Source organism: Narcine bancroftii, chromosome 2, assembly GCF_036971445.1.
Source record: "Narcine bancroftii isolate sNarBan1 chromosome 2, sNarBan1.hap1, whole genome shotgun sequence".
Classification (NCBI taxonomy): domain Eukaryota; kingdom Metazoa; phylum Chordata; class Chondrichthyes; order Torpediniformes; family Narcinidae; genus Narcine; species Narcine bancroftii.
The window spans coordinates 77,321,377-77,341,264 of record NC_091470.1 but is presented as its reverse complement, the minus strand read 5'-3'; the positions used below and the strand labels follow the sequence as shown (position 1 = coordinate 77,341,264).

General features: G+C 44.2%; 1 protein-coding gene and 1 long non-coding RNA gene across 13 annotated transcripts in view; one reads left to right on the top strand and one right to left on the bottom strand.

Annotated features, from left to right (window-relative positions):
* bahd1 (bromo adjacent homology domain containing 1) overlaps positions 1-2,271 on the bottom strand; it is an 83,117-nt gene extending 80,846 nt beyond the window's left edge. For 3 of the 10 annotated variants that reach the window (XM_069917155.1, XM_069917163.1, XM_069917162.1), the window contains exons 1-2: positions 1,611-1,776; positions 1,024-1,279 (exon numbers count right to left, since the gene is read on the bottom strand). Coding sequence is in view for 2 of the 10 variants with exons in the window: in XM_069917154.1 (XP_069773255.1) it covers positions 302-324 (23 nt within the window). In the remaining 8 variants the exon portion in view is untranslated. Of the gene's footprint in view, positions 1-301; positions 418-1,023; positions 1,280-1,536; positions 1,590-1,610; positions 1,777-1,943; positions 2,031-2,080 lie in introns of those variants that run through there. The other 7 variants (XM_069917154.1, XM_069917165.1, XM_069917156.1 and 4 more) reach the window with 6 other exon arrangements.
* Positions 1,456-19,888, top strand: part of LOC138753771 (uncharacterized) — an 88,587-nt gene continuing 70,154 nt past the window's right edge. For 2 of the 3 annotated variants that reach the window (XR_011351421.1, XR_011351419.1), the window contains exons 1-2: positions 1,456-1,881; positions 17,041-17,264. This is a non-coding gene — a long non-coding RNA (uncharacterized lncRNA). The remainder of the gene's footprint in view (positions 1,882-17,040; positions 17,265-19,888) is intronic. The other variant, XR_011351420.1, reaches the window with a different exon arrangement.

Sequence of the window (19,888 nt, the reverse complement as noted above, 5' to 3'; positions counted from 1 at the left end):
GGCCCGATCCCGGAGCCAACCGCCACCGCGCGCGTCGCGGCCCGTCAATCACTCTCCATCACCCCACCCGGCCATTTGTTCTCAAAATATCCCCCTTCTTTAAAAGAACCGGAAACTTGAGAGGGTCGAAACCCCCGCTCCGCTGCATTGCATCCGTGGCGGACACGGTCCGTTCTTAAAACTGTTTGTCGAGGCCAGTGCATGTCATGAAACAGCGCAACGCCTCGCAGAACCAGTCCGCGCCGCGCGCCGAACCCTGATCCCCGGGCATCCAGTCGCTGAGTGACAGGCTGACACTGACCTGGGGCTCCCGCACTGACACATCCACCAAGACTAGACGGAGAGCTGTATTTCGCATAGATGTTTTTTTTTGGTTGCTTCCTCCTCTCCAAAAGCAGCAACTTTTCAGCCCAGCTCCGGCTTGCCCTGCGCCATGTTTTTTTTTCCGGTGGGCAATATTACGTGTGCAAAAGAAAAATTAGATTTGCATAACAAAAGTAAAAGTAACGGTTGCCATATGGTCCGCGATCATGGCTAAATAATGAGGGAGGCGGAGACACTCGGGAGAGGACAGGGTGTGCGCAGAAAGTGCACCCCGCGAGGAGTGCGTGGGGATTCAGCCAAGGGTTTCCCAAGCCAAATAGATCACCTTCTCGCTCCGCGTTAAAAAAAAAGCTCAGCCCTTCTTCCTGGAAGGAATGCGAACTCAGGCAGGCGATCAGGAGGTTCGTTTCCCGATTGCAAGGATCGATCACACTGAAGAATCGTATTTCAATCGGGCTTGGGAAAGGAAAACGAAACCACAGGCTTTCTGCATCTTTCATAGTTCAGAGACCATTTGAAAGACTATTAACAGACACTATACGGTCTCCACCACGCACGCACCTAATACATACGCACGATCCTCATTTAAGTTAGAAATGCAAGAATATATTGAAAACAGGCGAGCTCTTTCGCATTTTAGCAGAAAGAGGGGGGGCTGATACCAGCTGAAACGACATCACTTGCATTGGAAACTATTACCTTGAATCGAAGTTTACAGGCAGCTGAGACGCGGCGCAGCACGCAGTTCATTTTTGAGAACATCCTTTCTCTGCCATCCCCCCAAGCGGCGTTAACTCCAAATGCTGGAAGAGTTTAATGGCATCGAGAGAGAGAGCGAGAAAAAAACCCCATGTCATGCTCCGCTTCCGGGAACGTGACTTCACCGCGAGTTGGAATGCAACAATCTGCAAATCACGCACACGTCCACACGTCCCTTATCGGAACGGCCAAGGACCTGGAGATCAAAAACATGAAAATAAAGTGCAATCAAAGTCAAGTGAGCGAATACGATTCCAGAAACATGCGCTGTTACTTGAAGGAGATTTTTTTTTAAAACTGCCCAGAAAAGTCTCGGTGCGATGCATTGCACAGCATCACTTCACCCCCCCCACCTCATCCTTTGCATGACTGCGCCACGTCGGGACACCGGCAGTAAACGGGCTGTCCCACTTTCCACCCGGACGTACAGTAAACACGCTAACCAGTCTCCACCTGTTTTATCCAGCGAGCACTGTTGCCCCCCTCCTCCCCGTCCCCGTCCGCAGCGAACATGAGCTTCGCGTTACCGCTCTGCGGAAGATCACACACAAAGCCAGGACGGCCGGCGGTCCGGCCACAATGCTGGGCAGAGCCGATCTGAGCTTGTTTTGGAGCGCACCACGTGCCGCCCGCCACACACAATCAAGGTCCGTGACATCACCGCCATCAAAGTGAGCCAGGACTTGGTGCTTGCGGGCCCTTGTCCCGAAGGAACGAGGAGGGTGCGTGGTCCGAGCTTGAGCCCGTTTGATGCGATCAACGGCTGTTTGAGAGCACCGAAGGCGGGGCGTGGTGGTGGTGGGTGCCCCCTCTCCCCCGTCCCGTCGCAGGGTGAACCGGGGCCTTCTAGCCGACCCTACCTTGACCCATCGACCCGTTCCTACCCATCTCTCGAACAACCCCCTCCGCCCCCGCTCTGAGCTCCGGTTTCAGCCTCTTGCTCCAGAAGCCGCCGCGGCACCTGCTGGAAGCCCAGCCCCAAGCTCTCCGCGATCACCTCTGCCTCGCCTCGAGTGTTGCAACACGAGCCACGCCGCCGCGGGGTGGGAGTGGGGGGGTTCCCTTGGCTTCAACCTCCTCCTGACGATGCACTGTCCGGTCCTGAGGGTGGGCAGCCTTCCCAAGCAAATGCGAAGCCAGTGGCGTCACACTGTGGAAGGAAGGGCCAGTGGAAGTATCCGGGCGACTGGCACTGCCCGACGGGTTGCCAGCCTGCCTGGGATTGGACGGAGGTAGCGAGGGCAGCGCGTCAATTTCATCCAGTTTCCCAGCGCTTCTGGCGGGAACGGATGCTCTCTGAAGTCGCCCCGTCGCCCACGCCATGTGGGTGCAGCGAGCCCACTCATTTCAACCTCCAGTTCTTTTCAAAAGACGAGTTAGAAGCACTTCATTGCTAATTTAAATGTCCAGTTACTGACTTTCAACTTCCTTTGCGAATTGTTTGTGTTGCAATGTGCTCACTGTTTTTTACCAGTTTTTTAGTCTGTCACAGAGGTTCCTAGACATTCCAAACTGCCGAAGAGTTTTGACAGCTGGTGAGCCTGCGTGTGGGTCGAGTTGGTGGGGGGGGGGGGGTGGTTGGCGGGGTGGGCTTCAGCAGTTGTCAATACATTTCTGGGACAGGACGTGCATTTTCAGTGAGAAGGGCGTCGACGAACTGGACAGGAATCGACAGATGTTCTTCTACACTCCGAGATTCTAGTCCAGTGGTTCTTAACCTTTTTCCTTCCACGCACTGACCTCTTTAATTATTCCCTAGGCCATCGGTGCCCTGTGATTAATAAGGGATTGTTTCACGTGGGATATGTGTGTGGAAAGAAAAAGTTTGAAAACCACTGTTTGAATCGTACCTCATTATGTGCACGGTTTCATAACTCCTAAGGAAATGGGCCAGTGACAATTTTTCTCAAACAAAATCATTCAATAACAATTCCCTCGAGAGCAGTGGTTCTCAACCATCCTGCTCCCATACTACCTTAAGCAATCCCTTACTAATCACAGAGCACTGATGGCCTAGGGATTACTTAAAGTAGTATGCGAGTGGAAAGAAAAAGGTTGAGAACCACTGTCTAGTCCATAGCAATAAAGACCACAGCTTAGGGACCTGTCAATTCAGAGGGGCTAGGTCCTTCATGAATGCATGGTTTATGGAGCAAGCATGAATGAGGTTGAGGTCTTGTAAGAGAATGTATTGGATTGATAGTACAATGAACACTGAGAATTATACCATTCTAAGTAAATAGATTTTGTGGAAAAATCCCCACAGTGAGTTTGCAACAACTAAACCACAGTTGGTTCAGCGTGAATAGTAAGAATTTTTGTCTTTGCTTTTGATGAAACAACTGTGCAGTAGGTGTCATTGACTGGTAATTGCAGGTAGGAGAGCAGCAATCACTAAACAGAGGGCTCTCTCAGCTGACTGGTGAATCCTAGGTGAAGAAGAATCGAGTGCTCCCATTATCCTTTCCCAATATTTATCTCACAACTAATTTCACAGAGATTATCGGCTCATATATTCTTTTGTCACTTATACATACTCAAATAAACAAAATGGTTGCCAGTGTTTTCTGTATTATTACAAAAATGAATACATAACTAAATTATTTTATTGGTTGATCACTCCAAGATATTTTCAGGTCATGAAAAGACTGCATATTATACACAAGTTAGTTTTCTACAAATGATGCCTCTTTGCTATATCCTTCATCCAGGTGTGCAGCAGTGCACAGATCATCATATTCTGAAGAATAAATACATCTCATTTTTATATTGGTCTTTAATGCAATTCTTAAATATTCTTTAGGCTTTTTAAATGTTAAACTTTTATTGCATAATGAGAGAAGCCTCTTACTGATATTATCCACAGTATTTTGTATTTCTATTAATCACTATCAGTTGTTTCCTGAAAGTGTTGAACTCTCAATTTGAATTGCATCCATACCATTTAGACCAGTGGTTAGTAAGGGATTGCTTAAGGTGGTATGTGGGTGGAAAGAAAATATTTGAAGACCACTGTTTTAATCGTACCTCATTGACTCATTATGTGCACGGTTTCATAACTCCAAAGGAAATGGGCCAATGACCATTTTTCTCAAGCAAAATATTTCAGTAACAATTGGGTCTAGAGCAGTGGTTCTCAACCTTCCCACTCACATACTACCTTAAGCAATCCCTCACTAATCACAGAGCACTGTTGGGATAGGGATTACTTAAAGTGTTATGTGAGTGGAAAGAACAAGGTTGAGAACCACTGATTTAGACATCTCTCCATTTTAATAAGAAACATTCTGTTCAATATGTTTCACCTCAAGTCCCAGAATCATTGTTGCCTGCTCTTGCTGTCTTGATCAATCCTTTCTGAAGGCAGCATGATGTGATGATTGTGAATAAGCCACACACTAGTAGTAGGAGCATAAAAGAGTTTGTTTTGTCTTATACATAAAATTCTTCAAAAGTACCTTCCTTTGATAGCACGCTGACCTGATTCTTAAATGATCCAGTGAACTTGGGAGTCTATCTCTAACAAGTGACTATTTCAGTCCCATCAGATCTGCCTGGCCTGCTGAATATTTTTAGCATTTCCTGTCATACTGATGGAATTATTTTAGCAAGCATTGCAGTTTAGATTATTATTGAAAGACCCACATTATTGCACCATAAATCCTGAACTTGTTACTCAGCATTTAGCACCAGGCCCCTGATGGAAGCTATCGCTGATGATGCTCAGATGCAGTTAGTGTCTTTCCATGTGTATGACTCACTGTGAGGGCCATGAGGTCCAATCTGCATAATTTCGACACCTATCACAGCATACCCTGGTTCCTAAATACTAAATCTGCAGAGAACATGACAATTATACATAGAACCTAGCACAGAAATCTACAGAATAGTACAGGTTCTTTGGCTGGCAGCATTGTGCCAACTGAATAACCTACTCTAACAACTGCTTAGAATTTCCAGAATGCAAAACCCTCCATTTTTCTCATTTCCATGTACGTATCTAACAGTCTCTTAAAAGAGTCTATTGTATGTGTCTCCAGCGCTATTGCTGTCACTTCTTCCTATCTACCCATCACTCTCTGATTGAAGAACTTATCTCTGACATCCTCCCTGTACTTACTCCCAAGCACCTTAAAACTATGCGTCCTGGTTCAGTTCTGGGAAGAAGCCTCTGGCCATTCGCATGAATGGCTCATCATTTTGTAAACCTCTATTAGTTCAGCCCCCACCCTTCATCGCTCCAAGGAGAAATGACCAAGTTCACTCAATCTATCCTCACAAGGCATGCTCTCAAATCCAGGCAATATCACAGTAACTCTCCTCTGCACCCTTTCCTAAAATGAGGTGCCTAGACTGAACACAATATTCCAAGTGGGGTCCATCCAAAGTCTTATACAGCTGTAACATTACTACAATGCTCTTGAACTCAATCTAGCAGTTAGTGGCCCACACACCATCTGCCTGTGCAGCAGCTTTGAGTGTCCAGTGATCCTAAGATCTCTCAGTTTGTCCACGCTGCTCAGAGTCCTCCCATTAACACTGTAAACACTGGTCAAATTTGACCAAAAATGAACCGCCTTGCAATTTTCTGGCTTAAATTCCATCTGCCATTTCTCTGTCCAGTTCCCTTTGTAACATCTGGCAACCCTCCAGACAATCCACAACACCACCCACTTTCATGTCATCCACAGACTTACAAACTCACCTTTCCTCCTCCTCATCCAGGTCATTTATAAAAATCACAAAGAGGAGGGGGTTTCAGATTAGATACTTGTGGAGCAGCAAGGTCACCAACCTCCATGCAGAATACAAACCATCTGCACGCACAATGTAGCTTCCTCAGGTACATGTTTAATTACACCAATGGGAAGTCAGGGATAATGCATTTGTTGCTGATGAATATACCTACAAGAGGTGCACACAACTGTAGCTCCTGATAAACTGAATTACAAAACTGGAGTTGAAGCTGGATGAGCTTTGGATCATTCGGGAGGCAGAGGTGAGTTTTAGGAAGGGAGCCATCACTAAGAGTCAGGAGGCAGGCAGCTGGGTGACTGTAGGGGAAGAAGATTCCATAGTTAGGAGGTCCTGTGGGAGAGATTGAGTTTCTCAGATGGTCTGCCGCCTCCCTGGTACAGGGTCTGAGATCTCAGATTGAGTTCTCCTAATTCCCAACTATTCCAGCTTTAAAAACACAGAGAAGATGAAAGAAGGTGATGAATGATGAATGGTAGTTGGAAGTCCCTGTTGTACAAGAAAAACAGATGTACTTTCCCAGACCAACAAGGCACTTTATTCACCTTGTCTGTGATTATCTTAAATTCCAATACCCCTCCCCATACCCTCAATGATTTATTTGTAACCAAAAACTCTTTCTTGAAGCAACCCAATGCTCGCTATAGACCCCATTCCTCATCATAATAATATCCTCCTCGTGTCTCCTCACTTTTTCTCAAAATGATATGTCCCAGTCACTCAATTTCTTTCTTTTTTAAATCTTCCCTCTCAATTTCTTTCTCTCCATAACATTTCTTAATCAGCCAGCTTATCATTCATGGAGCAGCCAGATGTTGTGGTCCATGTAGGAACCAATGATGTGGGTAGGAAGGGTGATGAGGTCCTGCTAGGAGAGTTTAGAAAGTGAGGTGCAGAGCTGAAGCACAGAACCTCCAGGGTTGCCATCTCAGGAGTGCTACCTGTGCCATGCACTAATGAGGTTAGAAATGGGAAGATCCTGCAGCTAAAGAGATGGTGCAGGAGGGAGGGCTTCTTATTTCTGGATAATTGAGCTCTGTTCCTGGGAAGGGGTGACCTGTTCCAATGGGATGGTTTCCATCTGAATGGGAAGAAGACTAGCATTCTTGTGGGTAGGTTTGCTAGTGCTACTCCAGGGGGGTTTAAACTAGATTTGCAGGGAGAGAGGAGCCAGAATGATAGATCAGATAGTAATATGGAGAATGGATGCAAAGACAAAGTAGAGGTTTGTAAATGATGATGATCTTGGATATATCTATTTCAATGTGAGGAGTATTGTCAGTCAGGCAAATGATCTTTGGGTGTGGATTTGTATGTGGGATTGTGACATCATTGCTATTAGTGAGATGGTTGAGGAGGGGCAGGACTGGCAGCTCAATGTTCCAGGGTTCTGATGTTTCAGATGTGATAGAAGGGGAAGGATGAAAGGAAGAAGAGTGGCATTGCTAGTCAGGGAAAACATCACAGCTGTGTTTAGGCAGGACAGCACTGCACTGCAGACTTGTCTACAGAGGCCACAAGGGTGGAGCTAAAGAATGAGAAAGGTGAGTACACTAATTAGCTTGTATCACAGACCACCCAATAGTCTGAGAGAACTGGAGATGAATATCTATTAGGAGATAGCAGACATAGTAAGAAACAAAGTTGTGGTAGTAGGAGATTTTAACTTTCCACATATTGAATGGAGCTCCCATACTGTAAAAGGATTGGATAGCTTGAAGTTTGTCAAATGTGTACTAGAAAGTTTTCTAAATTAATATGTAGAGGTACCAATAGCTGCTTTCAGGTGGAATCGCCTGGACAATGTGGCTCTGGAGCAGACTGCGGGTGTCTACGAAAGGACGTTCAGGTGGCAGTGCTGAAGGTGTTCTGCCACCTGAAAGGTCTGAAGCGGGGCTGCAGAGCAAAAGCCGACTCCCGAGTCTGGGCAGGGGCAGCTGTCTGGCAGTTTTAATCAGCTGGAATGTTGTGTTAATTTTTATTTGATGTTGTGGTTTGAAAGAAAGCTTTTACACTCACATTTTTAAATTTATTGATAATGCTGAAAATATGCTAGCCTTTAAACTTGTAGATTCCCTCCTATCCATGATCACTATTGTAAGTCTGAACTGCATTAGTAGAGTGACCTTATACGATACATCAATGTTCCTTCAATCCTTGCTCCCATTTCAAGTATGCTCCTTCACAGCAACTAATGCCACGTGTGCAACGATATTAGTTCTGAGAGTTACAGCTATGGACTGCTCCATTTGGTTCACCACTGCTTTCACGTTCGATCACTTTATCGCAATATGTAGTTGGCTGCTGCGGGAATGATGTTGCAACACGAGAACAGCAACTGGTGATTGTGGTAATCGGGAGCTGTGCACGGTGTGTTCCCTTTTACTTTACCGTTGATCCTTTGGTCATCACTGACGCCGTGTCATGGGGCTGCATAATCAAAAATTAATACTTTACTTCCTCGTATTGGAAAGCATACCGGTTGTTTTACATGATCCTTATGCCTTTATTGCCAATTGGTTTTAATGTTGTTCAATGATTGACAGTTACTTATGGCCGTGAATAACGTGCGTCATGCACTCTGGTACAACCGCACCAACCAGAAGGATTAAGAGGTGGATAACAGGAGAAAGTCAATGATTTTGTTGGTGCTCTCTCAGCCAATTTTATTGTACTGTGGATCTCCTTTGTCGTATATAACACGGCAAGCTCAAAATTATTTTTACACTGACAGATACCTAAATGCTCGGACATTTATCCTGCAGCAAATTGGGTAAATGCTGCAGTTTCTCTTAACTTCCACGAACATGTGCATTTATGCACTCTGAGGAAATTCAGGGAGGAGGTGAAGAACAGTGTGAAACATCCCTTTATAATAATTGGACAGCTTTGTAGATAAAAGTGCAATTCGGAAAGTTTGCTTGCAACTTCTATTGGTGTATCAATAAGCATTCTAAAGTAAATGTGGTGTTGAATTAAATGGAGCCAAATACATCAACGACTATGGTGTGGTCTTATTCTTGACGTCTGTCAAAATAATTAAGTGAGTCAATGTTTTGAGAAAGCTGGTATGGGTGTTGTTTGAAATGTTGCCCACACTGTCCCCGGTTGGCAGCCTGCCCACTGTTAGGCACCTGAAAGCTGCTAGCTGCTTTCAGGTGCAATGGTGGAATTCTTGGAGCAGGATATTACACCTACAGGAGAAGGGTTAGGTAGGTAAACCTCCTGGCTGTGTTGTCCACTTTCAAGTGGCCACCCGACAGCCGCATAGGAGTACAATAGGCTCTTTACATTTGGGTATTGTGGTCACCTGAAAGTGGATATAGTGAGAGGATGGAATAATTGATCTCTTAGGGAACCAGGCAGGTCAGGTGGCAGAATCTTGGAGGAGTCAATTGGAATGAGCAGTTTTCTGGCAAGGATGTGTCTGGCAAGTGGAAGGCATTCAAGGGTGAGATTTTGAGGGTGCAGAGTTTGCAAGTTCCTACCAGGATTAAAAGCAACATTAACTGTCATAGGGAACCTTGGTTTTCAAGGGATATTGGTGATATTCTTTGGCTTGGCTGTGCGGACGAAGATTTATGGAGGGGTATGTCTACGTCTGCTGCAGGCTCGTTGGTGACTGACAAGTCCGATGCGAGACAGGCAGGCATGGTTGTAGTGGTTGCAAGGGAAAATTTGTTGGTTGGTGTTGGGTTTTTCCTCCTTTGTCTTTTGTCAGTGAGGCGGGCTCTGCGGTCTTCTTCAAAGGAGGTTGCTGCCCGCCGAACTGTGAGGCGCCAAGATGCACGGTTGGAGGCGATATCAGCCCACTGGCGGTGGTCAATGTGGCAGGCACCAAGAAATTTCTTTAAGCAGTCCTTGTACCTCTTCTTTGGTGCACCTCTGTCTCGGTGGCCAGTGGAGAGCTCGCCATAGAACACGATCTTGGGAAGGCGATAGTCCTCCATTCTGGAGACGTGACCCACCCAGCGCAGTTGGGTCTTCAGCAGCATGGATTTGATGCTTGCGGACTCTGCCAGCTCGAGTACTTCGATGTTGGTGATGAAGTCATTCCAATGAATGTTGAGGATGGAGCAGAGACAGCGCTGATGGAAGCGTTCTAGGAGCCCTAGGTGATGCCGGTAGAGGACCCATGATTCAGAGCCGAACAGGACCGTGGGTATGACAATGGCTCTGTACACGCTGATCTTTGTGTGTTTCTTCAGGTGGTTGTTTTTCCAGACTCTTTTGTGTAGTCTTCCAAAGGTGCTATTTGCCTTGGCGAGTCTGTTGTCTATCTCTTTGTCGATCCTTGCATCAGATGAAATGGTGCAGCCGAGATAGGTAAACTGGTTGACCGTTTTGAATTCAGTGTGCCCGATGGAGATGTGGGGGGGTGGGGGGGCTGGTGGTCATGGTGGGGAGCTGGCTGATGGAGGACAGATACCTAAATGTTTTATTCAGGCTGACTTCCAGGCCAAACATTTTGGCAGTTTCCGCAAAACAGGACGTCATGCGCTGGAGAGCTGGCTCTGAAAGGGCAACTAAAGCGGCATCGTCTGCAAAGAGTAGTTCACAGACAAGTTGCTCTTGTGTCTTGGTGTGAGCTTGCAGGCGCCTCAGATTGAAGAGACTGCCATCCGTGCGGTTCCGGATGTAAACACCGTCTTCATTGTTGAGGTCTTTATTGGCTTGTTTCAGCATCATGCTGAAGAAGATAGTAAAGAGGGTTTGTGCGAGGACGCAGCCTTGCTTCACGCCGTTGTCAATGGAGAAAGGTTCAGAGAGCTCATTGCTGTATCTGACCCAACCTTGTTGGTTTTCGTGCAGTTGGATAACCACGTTGAAGAACTTGGGGGGGGGCATCCGAGGCGCTCTAGTATTTGCCAAAGCCCTTTCCTGCTCACGGGGTCAAAGGCTTTGGTGAGGTCAACAAAGGTGATGTAGAGTCCTTTGTTTTGTTCTCTGCACTTGGAGCTGTCTCAGGGCAAAGACCATGTCAGTAGTTCCTCTGTTTGCGCGAAAGCCACACTGTGATTCTGGGAGAACATTTTTGGCAACACTAGGTATTAGTCTATTAAGGAGAATCCTAGTGAAGATTTTGCCTGCAATGGAGAGCAGCGTGATTCCCCTTTAGTTTGAGCAGTCTGATTTCTCGCCTTTGTTTTTGTACAGGGTGATGATGATGGCATCACGAAGGTCCTGAAGCAGCTTTCCTTGGTCCCAGCAGAGCATGAAAAACTCATGCAGTTTGGTATGCAGAGCTTTGCTGCCAGCCTTCCAGACCTCTGGGGGGGATATAATTAAGAAGAAAGGGGTGTATAACCAGTATAGGCAACAAGGAGCAAATGAGGTACTTGCAGAATGTTTTTTAAAAAAAAACGAAAGAAGGAAATCAGGAAGGCAAAGAGAAGGCATGAGGGTGCTTTGGCAGATAATATGAAGGTAATCAGAAGGGTTTCTACAAGTATATTAAAAGTAAGAGGATAACAAGGGACAAAATTGGTCCTCTAGAGCAGTGGTCCTCAACCTTTTTCTTTCCACTCGCATACCAGTTTAAGTAATCCTTATGCCATAGGTGCTCTGATTAGTAAGGGATGGCTTAAGGTGGGATGTGAATGGAAAGTTTTGAACCTAATTGACTTGTTATGTGCATGGTTTTTATAATGTCAAAGGAAATGAGCCAATGACAATTTTTCTCAAGCAAAATATTTTGGTAACAATTGGGTCTAGAACAGTAATTCTCAACCTTCCCTTCCCACTTGCATGCCACCATATTGATCACAGAGCACTGATGGCATAGGGATTACTTAAAGTGGTATGTGAATGGAAAGGTTGAGATTACTACCCTAGTGAATCTGTTGTCAACTATATGTGGAGCCTAAAGAAATAGGAGAGATATTAAACAGTTTTTTTTTGCATCAGTATTTACTCAGGAAACTGACATACTCCATACAGATGGAAGGGAAACATATGGAGATTAAGGAGGAGGTGGTAATAAAGGTAGCCAAATCCCCTGGGCCGGATATGATATTCCTTTGGGCCTTGAGGGAGACAAATGTTGAAATTGCAGGACCCCTGGTGGATATATTCAAAATCTCCTTTGCCACAGGTGAGATGCTGAAGGTTTGGAGAATAGCTCATGTTGCCCTGCTGTTGAAGAAAGGCTCCAAGAGTAGTCTGATGTCAGTGGTAGGTAGATTTATTGGAAGGTGTTTTGAGAGATGGGATAAATAGGTATTTGGACAGCCATGGGCTGATTGAGGACAGTCTACATGGGTTTGTGCATGGTAGGTCGTGTTTAATGAATCTGTAGAGTTTTTTTTAGTTACCAAAAAGGTTGAGGGAAAGGCTGTGGATGTTGTCTACATGGACTTTAGTAAGGCTTTCAAGATTCCACATGGGTGGTTAGTTCATAAAGTTAAGACACTAGGTAAACATGGAGGGATTGTAAACTGGATTCAAAATTGGTTCTGTGGGAGAAAACAGTGGTAGTGGATGGTTGCTTCTCAGACTGGAGGCCTGTGATGAGTGGTGCACCTCAGGGATCTATGTTGGAACTATTGGTGTTTGTCTCTATCAATCATCTAGATCACACATGTCAAACTCTGGCCCGCGGGCCAAATTTGGCCCACGATATAATTATATTTGGCCCGCAAGATCATTTCAAAAATGTATTAGAGGTGGCCCCCTGGCCGCCGCGTCAGTATAGCGCATGCACAGATAATACATTGGCGTCAGCCCGCTAATCGCCCCTACCTCCTCTGTTTACGTTGCAGGGTCTCACCGTGGACTCTGGTTTTGGGGCCTGGCTGGTGTCAGGGGAAGCCAAGGCCGCTTCCCAACGCCCGGAACCGGAGGCCTCGGGCCTGACCTCGCCAGGACCGTTGCCCACTCCCCCTCCCTGCCGCAGGCCGACCCGCAACTCACGGTGACGGGGCCGCTGATCTGCCGAGATACCGCCCTGCAGCGAAAGCCGATGCCCCCGCACTGTCCTTGTCCAACCTGATCGCTCGCAAACCCTGCCCTCCCGCACACAGGCCTGAGTAAGTATTATGAACTTTAATCTCAGGATAAAACGATCTTCCAATAATTTCATGTCACAGTGATAAATATATTCCTGGTTAAAAATGGTCCTGCACCTGGATACAAGCTCATTAGGCATAAAACTTGAAAAGTGTATAAATCAAAGGATATCTGTACCAATGGAAAAAGGGCATGGCAAATAACCCTGCTAGAGTTCATCCCCACAATCAGTCACCCATTTGATTGTTTCAGGAATCATGTTATTCTCCCACATTCTCAATAGCCCTCAGATTTTACTATTCGACAGCACACTAGCAACATTTGACAAATCCTCTATAGAGAAATATTATTTATTGAATATTTTATTTCTCATTTGTTAATGCTTCTGGAAAGAGTTTATCCAAAACTATTATTAAACATTTATTTTAATAAGAAAAAGTTTAACATTACATATGTTGAAAGAAGAGAAAACATGCAGATGTTGTTGAAAATTTTCAATAAATATTTAGTTCGGCCCTCGACTTAGTCCAAGTTTTTAATTTTGGCCCTCCGTGAATTTGAGTTTGACACCCCTGATCTAGATGATGTAATAAATTGGATCATCAAGTTTTCTGATGATACTAAGATGGGAGGTGTAGTGGACGGTCAGGAAGATTTTCAAAGCTTGCAGAGCAATCTGGGCCAGTAAATGGATGATGGAGTTTAATGCAGTTAAGTGTGGGGTATTGCATTTTGGAAGAGCAAATCAAGGAAGGATGTACACTGTAAATGGTAGGGCACTGAGCAATGCAGAGGAGCAAAGATACCTGGGGATACAGGTACATTGTTCCCTGATGGTGGCATTGCAGGTGGACAGTAAAGAAAGTTTAGCATCTTGGCTTTATAAATCAAAGTATAGAGTATAGGAGTTGGGATGTTATGAAGTTGTACAAGACATTGGTGAGGACAAATTTGGAATATATGCAGTTCTGGTCACCTAGCTACAGGAAGGATGTCAGTAAAATAAAGTGCAGAGAAAATTTACTAGGATTTTGCTGGGTCTTCAGGAGTTAAGTTACAGGGAAATATTAACTGGGTTAGGACTTTCTTCCTTAGTATGAAGAAGGGAGATTTGATAGAAGTTTACAAAATTATGATGGGTATAGACAGTAAATACAAATAATCTCTTTTCTCTGAGATTAGAGATAAATAAGAGGGCATGCCTTTGGGGGAAACGTTTAGGAGGAACTTCACTCAATGATGGAACTGTGGAATGAGCTGCCATCTGATGTGGTGGGTGCAGACTCTATCTTGAGTTTTAAGAATAAATTGGATAGATGGGAGCAGGACGAGCTGAACAATGGTTGGCACAGACTAGAAGGGCCAAGTGGCCTGTTTTCTGTGCTGCAGCATTTTATGTCAATGTTTACCCATCAGGCACATCTTTGTACTCATTTTGCTCACCAGCATTTGATCCACAGCTTACTATGCCTTTGGTATGTTCATCCAGATGCTTAAAACTTTGTCGGTTTTTGCCTTCACCAAGCATGTATTCCAACTGGGTCGCTTGCAATTTTGGGAAACAAATGTATGATGTGATCTCACTATTAAATTCAGCAAGACCTTATAAAAACATGTTTTTTCAGGTTTCTTGAACACTGGATTTCCCTCTGGCATCCCAATGTATACACTTACACTCCCCATTTCCACCTCTGTGCAAGAGAGAAATTTAAGAACTTTGGGACATGTGATTGAATAAAGTGAAAGTTAGAAAGAATAATAGGGTGCTGGGAAGAAAATGATGAACACAGACCATAGAGAGGCAGAAGGATAGGGAGTGTAATGGAACCAGGAAATTGAATTTAAAAACTAAAGTAAGAGGGAAATATAGCAGATTAAGAATAAAGAAAATTAACATAGCTGGACAAAATGTGGTAAAGCTGAGAGGAAAAGTTGTCACAAACACATCTTTAACAAGTCATAACTGTTCAGGAAACATAATGTAATGCCACGAAACTAATCTGTCCTTTTCTAGAGGATGAAAGGATAACTTTGTGATCTGTTGGGTAACTAATGTTACAAAGCAAGTTCCTGTTGTATATTAAAAGCAATAAATGTTGATAACATTAGGATTCATGAGTGCTGAGTATCCTGTGTGGAGTACGATTAACACTTGTGCAGCTGATATTTTCTAAATCTAATCATACAGTGGGAAAGCCAACAATACAATACAAATGGACTTCTCCAACAGATAAAATGGATCAAGCACTTGTGATTAAACCTTTGGCTCCAGACTAAAATACAGTTGGGTTTTATACTTTTATATTGATGCTTATGAGAGTTGTTAAAATTGATTTCCAATACTTTTGGAAACCAGCAATGTTAAAAGTACCATCTTTTGGATAAGATATTAACTGAGAACAGAGGTAAAAGACTCTATATCCTTATATCAGAGAAGACTGGGAAAGATCTCCCTGCTAGGTTCACCAAACATCACAATTAACTTTCTTATTGCATGGAGTTTTCTGTGTGCTAATTATGTGCTGCCTTTTGTATGTTGCAAACTTCAAGAGTACTTTGCTGAGTACGAGATTTATTTCTTTAAAGAACTATTGTTTGACAGAAGAGTAAATGGTCAATGACAGGCCTGAGCTTGAACATTAGTTTCTGCTGAGTTCTGACATGAGAGCTTCTGCTGTGAGGATGTTACAGCATGAACCCAATTAGCTCAGATCATGTTGGTTAGAAAGCAAAATCCTTAGTTTCTTCCCATTCATCATTGGTGGGTGTGCATGTGTGGGGTCTTTGGGGTCAGTAGAAATTAGTATCCAATGCTTTGGGTTTCATTGACTGTGGCCAAAAGCAAGCCTAGTGCCTTGCAAGAGGTGAAGCTTTATTTGATCCATGTTATTATGAATTCAGAAAGGTCACCATGTTTGTACTCTCTTTCACTAATATGTCAACATCGAGACTTCTTATAAAAGTAATTAATTTTCTGTAAATTGTCACCAATATTTTACATAAATCTAAAAATTTGATGACCCCACTATTTCAGTTAATGTACATACCATCGGATTTCTGTGATTCTCCCTCCCCTGCAGATACCATCTTAACTGAATATTCTAGGTATATCTCCAAAGAATTCGTATTGTTTACGTTAGACAAAAAAAAATTCCACTTGTGTTACTTGAGTATGAGTTCACTTTCCTGGTGAGCACACAATAAACAATGCAACAATAAAAATTCAATTGCATTATATATTATCACCTTCTTTGAACAATACTCAGATGCTTCATACAATTAAGTACTTGAAAAGCAAAATTGTTTTTGAGATACAGCACGGTAACAGGCCCTTCTGGCCCACAAGTTGGTGCTGCCCAATTACACCCATGCGACCAATTAACCTACCAATTCCATGCAATTTTGGAAAGAGGAGGCGGGGGAGACTAGAACGCCCAGAGGAAACCTCTGCAGTCATGGAGAGAATTGTCTTTGCAGACAGTTAGAAGAATTAATCTTCATGCTCCAGGACAAATGTGGTGTATTGCTGGATAATGTTGTGCTAACTGTGTATATTGTAGACAAGTGTGAGAGTGACTGTAGTAAAGGTGTAGGAATTTGGAATCCTAAAAGCATACAACAGAAATGAACCCTTTTGACCCACCTTATCTCTGCTGACTGTGATGCCCACTTATGTTAATCTTATTTGTCTGCATTAGACCCAACTCCCTCTATGCTTTTTCCATCCGTACCCATTGAAACTATCAATTTCCTCCTCCAGAAGCTCGTTCCAGATGTGTGCCACCCTTTATGTTGAAAACTAGTCTTCTGATTTCCTTTAAATTTCTCCCCTCACCTTAAACCTGTCCTGGTGTTTGGGGGGGGGGGGGTGTGATTTTTGACTATCTTTTGCATCTATGCCCCTCATAATTTTGTAAAGCTCTTTCAGGTCACCTGTCAGCCTCCTATATTCATGGGAATAAATCTAGTTTATCCAATCATAACCACAGCTCTCCATTCCAGGTGATAGTCTGATGAATCTCTTATTACTATTAACTCCCAATCTATTTCTCACAAAGTCTTTTGTAGTATGGTCTAACCGATGTCTTGTACAAATGCAACACAGCATCCCAGCTCCTATGCTTAATGCTTCGGCCTACTGAGGACAAGCACATCAAGAGGCTCTAACTACACTATCACTTGTGTCATTTTCAGGGAACTATGGATGCAACACCAATGTATTGCTACGCAACAAGGATGAGATGGATTTGTAATGGGGGAGTGGAAATTTGCACAAGATGACTGTTTCTGGACAATCTGGAGTTTGGGAAGACAAAGCAGACAGTGGAAAAGCCAAGATTTCATGGGCTGGAAGTGGCATTGAGACCAGAAGAAAACAAAATCTTGAGTAGCAAACGACTGCTGGAGGAACTCAGCAGGTAAGACAGCATCTGGGTGGAAATGGTCAGTCAATGTTTAGGGTCTGAACCCTTTATCAAAGCATAGAATAGATGAAATTGTGACTATACAGGGGGAAAGAAGCTGGGATGGGGGGGTGGGTGGGTGGTGGAGGGAGTGTTCAGGACCTGGTAATTAGAGATGGAAACAGTGGAACCAGATAGGGAAGGGGTTATGTAAAATTAGAAGAATTAATCTTCATGCTCCAGGACAAATGTGGTGTATTGTTGCTCAAGTTCATGTTTATCCTCATCCTGATCATGTATGAGGCTAAACCTAACTGTAAGAACAGTTGAGGGAGTTAGAATAGTTGGCTACAGGACCCTTCAGATCCTCAAGCCTACTCTGCCATTCAATAAGATCATGGCCAATTTTCGTCAATCATTTTCTTCCTCTCTTACTAATCATTAAAAATACTGGAGAAACTCAGGAGGTCAAACAGTGTACTTTATATTGCAAAGGTAAAGATCCATAACTAACATTTCAGGCTTGAGCCTGTCATCAAGGTCATATTATTGTACTATTACTTCCTGAACCTCCCTGAATTTTGACTGTCCTGCTACTTGTCAAAATTGTGTGGTTTTTGAAGATGAGTTGATCATTTTAATGATAATTCTGGTTAACTGGATTTGATGTTGATTACAAAAGCAAGGCACAAACCATAGACCTATTTGACCTAAGCACTGGAGTTGAGTACAAGAGCATGTTCCGCTCAGCTGAGCTTGCAAAAACCCCAACACAAACATCTGGCAGAATGTCAAATAGGAAGATCTGATAGAGATGTCTACTTCCTTTGCACTACTCCAACCAACCACTTTAAATCTGATGGATTAGGATTTGACACGAGGTTCCTCGCAGCATTAACAACTGTTGATTTGTACTCCAACATAATCTAACCAAGGATGCTCCCTGCTCCATCATTACCACAAGTAGGCAGTTCTGGAGCAGTGGGGAAGAGTGTGTTCCTAAAACTGGAGTGATTTGAAACTGTGAAACAGGATTAGATCTTGCTAGATAGCAGAAGCAGGATGCATCCAGCAATGCGCATCATTGTAGAAACTTGCACTTCCACCATGTGTGTAAGCCTTAACCACCAGAAAAGGCAATGAATGACAGGAAGGCAATGGGAACATTTCCACCTTCACTGGCTTGGAGAGATACTGCTGATCCTTCATGTCTTTGGGGCAATTTCTTGGATTGAGGGAATCTGTGCAGTGCCTGAAGGAAGTGGCTCCAGCACTTCCTCTTCTCTTCCCCCCACCCCCCACCCCCCCACCCCAAGCAAATCTAACTTGCCACTTGAATGCTGTCCTTGTCGGAAATGTCTACATCCTGTAAATAAGTAAAATAAATGAGCAAATAAAGATCTTGCAAAGTCTTGGTTTTCTGTTCATTTAAGATCAGGATTTCAAACCCCACATCCTGTAGTTACTGATACTGCTTGTATCTGTCTCTGAATTAGCTCACCTCTACCCACAGTTTAATGCCTTGATGATCTTTATTTCTTGAGCACAGGCGGGGACAGCCTCACCTACCACATGGTAGTTGTAGGTACAACTGCATATGTAGTTTAAGATTTGTCACATTATACATAGGGTAGTGAGATGGATTCTTCTGTGAGCATTCTAATGGATTATCTCTAATACTCATACAGGCATGTGAAGAACACAATTTACAGAGTATAAAGTTACAACAAAAAGAAACAATCAGTGCTCAGCAGGGGTGCATAATATCACTATTGTGGTTGGCTGCAGGGAAGAAACAGTCTTTCAACCTGTTAGTATGCGACATCACACTCTTGAGCTTTCTCCTGTGAGTGTATCCACGGTGTAATGGATCATTTAAAAGGTATTTGGATAAGAAAGATCTTGAAGGATGTCGGTCTAATGCAGGCGAATGGGATTGGTGAAGAGGGAGATCGTGGTTGGGATGTAGGACCCATGCTGACTCTCTGCACCAGAGCTATCAACAATATACCTGAGCACTTGCAGAGTTAGTGGGGCTCACAGACACCCAGTGGAGGAACAGACAGACTGCAGCAATTGTAGTCTGACAGTGGGTGCCAGACTTTGTTGGTAGGATGCACAGACTGACACTCCCAGTGATGCTCTCAGGGGTGCATGAAAAGAACAAGGGCATATTAAGGCTCAAGACAAAGAGCAAAGAACTAGAAAGGGAATAATTGTCAGAATGCTTTGTTAACCTGAGTAGACTGCAACATCACAGGTGGTCTTATTATCACTCTCCCACCTCCCCTCCCACCCCTCTGCCTTCTGTTTTTATTTTTGCAGCATCGAATCCACGCTGTTGAAGATCCAATTGCGCTGGGTAGGTCACGTCTCCAGAATGGAGGACCATCGCCTTCCCAAGATCGTGTTATATGGCGAGCTCTCCACTGGCCATCGTGTCAGAGGTGCACCAAAGAAGAGGTACAAGGACTGCCTAAAGAAATCTCTTGGTGCCTGCCACATTGACCACCGCCAGTGGGCTGATATCGCCTCAAACCGTGCATCTTGGCACCTCACAGTTCGGCGGGCAGCAACCTCCTTTGAAGAAGACCGCAGAGCCCACCTCACTGACAAAAGACAAAGGAGGAAAAACCCAA